Source organism: Apium graveolens, chromosome 8 (genome assembly GCF_009905375.1).
Source record: "Apium graveolens cultivar Ventura chromosome 8, ASM990537v1, whole genome shotgun sequence".
In the NCBI taxonomy this organism is placed as follows: Eukaryota; Viridiplantae; Streptophyta; class Magnoliopsida; order Apiales; family Apiaceae; genus Apium; species Apium graveolens.
In genome coordinates, this window is record NC_133654.1 from 14906852 (window position 1) to 14911684 (window position 4833).

A 4833-nucleotide genomic window follows, 5' to 3' on the forward strand; every position below is an offset into this window, starting at 1 on the left:
ATCTACTGATATAAGGCCTTATATGAGAAACAGTGAGTTCGGATGAGTCCTGTTTCATATAATTTTTAATCCGGTTAATGGACTATTTTTAAAAAATTGGTCTATACAGGATTAATCGTTGATGATGAATGCTCTAGCTACGTTTTACGCCCTTATGAATTCTGTTTTTAGATCCTTATTACGAAAGAAGGTGCTTGTATTTTTTGACGATATTTTAGTTTACAGTCCGACTAAGCAGCAACATATTGAAGACTTGGCTCAGGTCCTGCATATATTAAGTGTCCAACAGTTGTTTGCAAATGAAAATAACTATGAATTCGGGCAAGAAAAACTCAATTATTTAGGGCATGTTATTTCGGCAGAAGGGGGGGTCATGGATATGGACAAAGTCAAGGCTATGCAAGACTGGCCTGAATTTCGGAGTTTAAAAGAATTACAGGGCTTTCTCGGATTAACTAGTTTTTTTTTTTGAATAAACCGCACTTGCATTGATCAACTCTTATCAATCTCTAGTACTTGAGAAATAAAATTAGGTGGAACGACATACCATTCCCCTATATCTGACATAGAATAAGCGGCTCTTGCTAACTCATGCGCCACTGTATTCGCAGATCGATAACTAAACCTCACTAGCACTGGACTTATGTGCTTTAATAAATAAACACAATCTGACACAAGTGTCCCAAAGAACGCCTCCCCCGGCGAGCCATTACACGCATTTACAAGGCATTTCGAATCCGACTCAAACACACAGTGCTTGAATCCCTTTTCAATCACCCACGAAAGAGCCTCTTTCATGCTAATTGCCTCAGCCTCTCTCGGGCTCCAACTGCCTTCCAGTCTACGACATCTTGCTCCTATGAAGCATCCATTTGAGTCTCGAATAACACTACCAACACCTATACTCCCATCTCCAAAAACTGCAGCATCCATATTAACTTTCACCCATCCTTTGTCTGGTTTTCTCCACGTACGGTCACCTTGCTGATTCTGCAGATTTTGATGCACTACCTTAGCTTGAGCCTCCTTCCAAACTCGAATTAAATTACACGCTGCAGCCTTTACCCCATATGCAGATCCATTTATTTTATCCCAGAGCCATCTGTTTCTCCTATTCCACAAACTCCAACTAACCATCGCGAACTGAATGCACTGATTCCTTGAGCACATCTCAAACACTTTCACCACCCCCCTGAACGCAGAATCAGTTTGAATGGTCTGCACAATTTGACTAAGCCCAACTGCATACCAGACTGTCTTTGCAAATTCACAAAAGAACAACGCATGTACATCTGTTTCTTCTGCACTATGGCACCACAGACAACGAGTATCAATACTAATCCCTTTCCCTGCTAGTGCACTCGCAGTTGGAAGGCACCATTTACTTACTTTCCAGATGAAATTTGTTACTTTATGGGGCATCCTCAATGACCACAATTTATTCCAGAACAGACGATAAGACCCATCATTCTCTCCCTGTAGCCACCTATAACAACTTTTGACCGTAAACTCACCATTTTCCTCCAGCATCCAGTACCACGAGTCTCTCCTATCCATCAACGGTATTGGGATTCGCTTAATTAATTCCACATCTCGACTATTACAAATATCATTTACAACCTCCATATCCCATCGACGCTCCTCAGGGATCATAAAACTAGCCACTGTGATACCCTGCAACTGATCCGGTATAACAGTAGTTACAAAGCCATTTGCTTTGTCTGGGAGCCATGAATCATCCCAGACCTTTGTGTCCTCTCCGTTTCCAATCTTTCTCCTAGTCCCTGCCTTCACTATGTCCATCGCAGCCATGATACTACGCCACACATAGCTTGGATTATTTCCAACTTCTGCTTCTAGAAAATTAGACTTAAGATAGTACTTAGCTTTCAAAATTGCAGACACTAACGGGTTCGATTCATTGAGAAGACGCCAACCCTGCTTAGCTAACATTGATAGATTAAAATTTTTTAAATCCCTCACCCCCAAACCCCCACAACTTTTAGGCATACACAACTTCTTCCACGATATCCACTTGACCCCTTTTCCTTTAGGTGCTCGTCCCCATAAGAAATCATTCATAGTTCTCTCCATTTCATCACACAATGTCGCTGGAATGAGAAACAAGCTCATCCAAAAACTGGAAACAGTTTGTGCAGACGAAGTTAACATCGTAAGCTTACCATGCTTAGACAGTTCTTTGTTATACCAGACTTGCAGCTTCTGTTTTATACGATCATGCAAGAAACCAAAGGCCTCGACTTTACTTTTACCCACACACATCGGCATTCCGAGGTACTTGCCTGGCTGAACGACCCGGCGCACCCCCAATATATCACATACAGCCACTTGTTCTCCCTGTCTAGTATTCAGACTGAAACCCACATCCGATTTATTATAGTTAATCACTTGCCCTGAGATATTTTCATATTTTTGCATAATGGTCTTCATCATATTTGCTTCCCTTATAGATGCCTGAAAAAAGAAATAGCAGTCGTCTGCGAATAATAGATGAGATATACGCGGAGCACCCCTTGCAATTTTACACCCATGTAAAAGGCCAGCATCTTCATAATGCCGAATCAAGCCACTTAAACCTTCTGCACAAATTATATACACATAAGGGGATAAAGGATCCCCTTGTCGAACTCCCCTCTGTGGCACCACATCTCCAAATATTTTCCTATCTCTGATAAAGCAATACGACACTGATCGAATACACTGCATTACTCTTTCTATCCATTTCTGAGGGAACTCAAACTTATGCAACATCCACTCAATATATGTCCACTCCAACCTGTCATAGGCCTTAGATACATCCACCTTCATTTCAGCTACTCCATTAATCCCCTGTGTTTTCCTGTGAATATAATGATTTGCCTCGAATGCAATCAAAGCATTATCCGTCAACAGCCTCCCCTCAATGAACGCACTTTGATTCGTAGAAATGATTGAATTAAGAGTTGGCTTTAATCTGTTTGCCAAGACTTTAGACAGAATTCTCATCAACACATTACATAAAGAGATAGGCCTAAGATCAGCTACCTTATTTGGTTTTTTCACCTTAGGAATCAGGCAAACCAGCGTCTTATTTATATCCTCTGGCATCTCTCCATATTCAAATAAACGTTGACAAGATGCCACTACATCCGCACCCACGATATCCCAATAAGCCTGAAAAAATGCCGGATTAAAACCGTCAATCCCAGGAGATTTATCAGCATGCATCCCAAACACAGCATCCTTAACTTCCTCTTCGACAATAGGCACTATCAAAGTATGACTTTCCTCCTCTGAAATTTCCTTAAATTTAACTCTCTCTGATATTCTTTCCCCTGCAGCAGTGCTACAAAACAAATTCTCAAAATACTGTGTAATAACAGTTTGAATACCCTCCTCAGTTTCTTGCCATTCCCTATTATCATCTTTCAATCTGCTAATTCTGTTATGATCCTTCCTTGTAGACGCAAATTTATGAAAAAATCGCGTATTGCTATCTCCATCACACAACTAAAATTGCTTTGCTCTCTGGCGCCAAAATATCTCCTGCTTTTCAAGCAATTTCAGATAATTCGACCTAGCTTGATCATACAACCGAACACCAGCACTATCTCTCCTGGACCTATATTTCTGCATCTCCTTACGATAATTACCCAAACTCATCTTCATATCTTTCACCATACCACCCCCCACTCTTTTAACTTAGCGCAACATCTTACCATCTTATCCATCATGTTACTTCCACCTTTATTGCTCCAATAGCCCTTAACAATATTTCTACAATCATTGTCCTCTATCCACATGTTTTCAAAACGGAACCTACCTCTTTTAGGTACATAAACTTGCCTGTTTAGCTGTAAAAACAAGGGTTTGTGATCAGAAGTTAATATTTTAAGAACCCTCACTTCAGCACCTGGAAACATCTCGATCCATTCTGATGTAGCTAATCCTCTATACAACCTCTCTTGAACCCACCGACTTGTCCCCCTCGACCTCTCCCACGTATACTTGTTCCTTGTATAGCCTAAATCAGCCAATCCACAATCCGTTATTGCTTCAGCAAAACCATCCAACAACACATGAGGCTGTTTGCTTCCACCTGTTTTCTCTTCCATTGTCACAATGTCATTAAAATCCCCGATTAGGCACCACGGTAATGTTGATGCCCCTGCTAACCTACGCATCATATCCCACGACTCTGCACGCCTTCCTCTCTCTGGATAACCATAGTACCCCGTATATCTCCAACGTCCCAATTGCTCATGCTGGACCTCAAAGTCAATAAAGTTACTACAACTATCCACTATATTAATGCCCCCCTCATTCTTCCACATTAGAGCAACACCCCCTCCATGCCCTTGAGGATCTACAGCAAAACAATCCGCAAAACCCAATCTTTTACTAACTTTCTCTACTTTATTTTTCTTTACTAATGTCTCACTAAGAAAAACAGCACTAGGCCTATACGTTTTATTGATTTCATTAAGAAATCTAACTGTCCGTGGATTGGCCAGTCCACGACAGTTCCACACTATAAGACTCATAATCCTTGGCGGGCCTGGGCTACAGGACCCGCCACTTGCATGTTTTTTGGCTCGTTTTTTTGATTTCCTATATTTTGCATAATGTCCACCCCATAATTTTCTCCCAGCAAATTCTCCGCTGTACGCCTCCTTTTAGGATCAATCACCACACTCCCATTTCCTTTTTGCTGACCTACCGTTGACATAACCACATCTTCTGTCAACTGATAGCTACAATCACGGGATTTAACTCTAATCTCCTCCTCCTCTGCATTTTTTTCACGGATTACACCTTCAATCTCCATGAATC

At 41.2% G+C, this 4833-nt stretch overlaps 1 protein-coding gene across 1 annotated transcript; it reads right to left on the reverse strand.

The window, feature by feature from the left end:
- Positions 1-492: 492 nt before the first annotated feature.
- Positions 493-4544, reverse strand: LOC141679316 (uncharacterized). Its single transcript, XM_074485818.1, has 2 exons — positions 3720-4544; positions 493-3453 (listed from the first exon to the last, which is right to left on the reverse strand). The coding sequence occupies exons 1-2, from the start codon at positions 4542-4544 to the stop codon at positions 493-495; spliced, it is 3786 nt and encodes a 1261-aa protein (XP_074341919.1).
- Between the last annotated feature and the right edge of the window lie 289 nt (positions 4545-4833).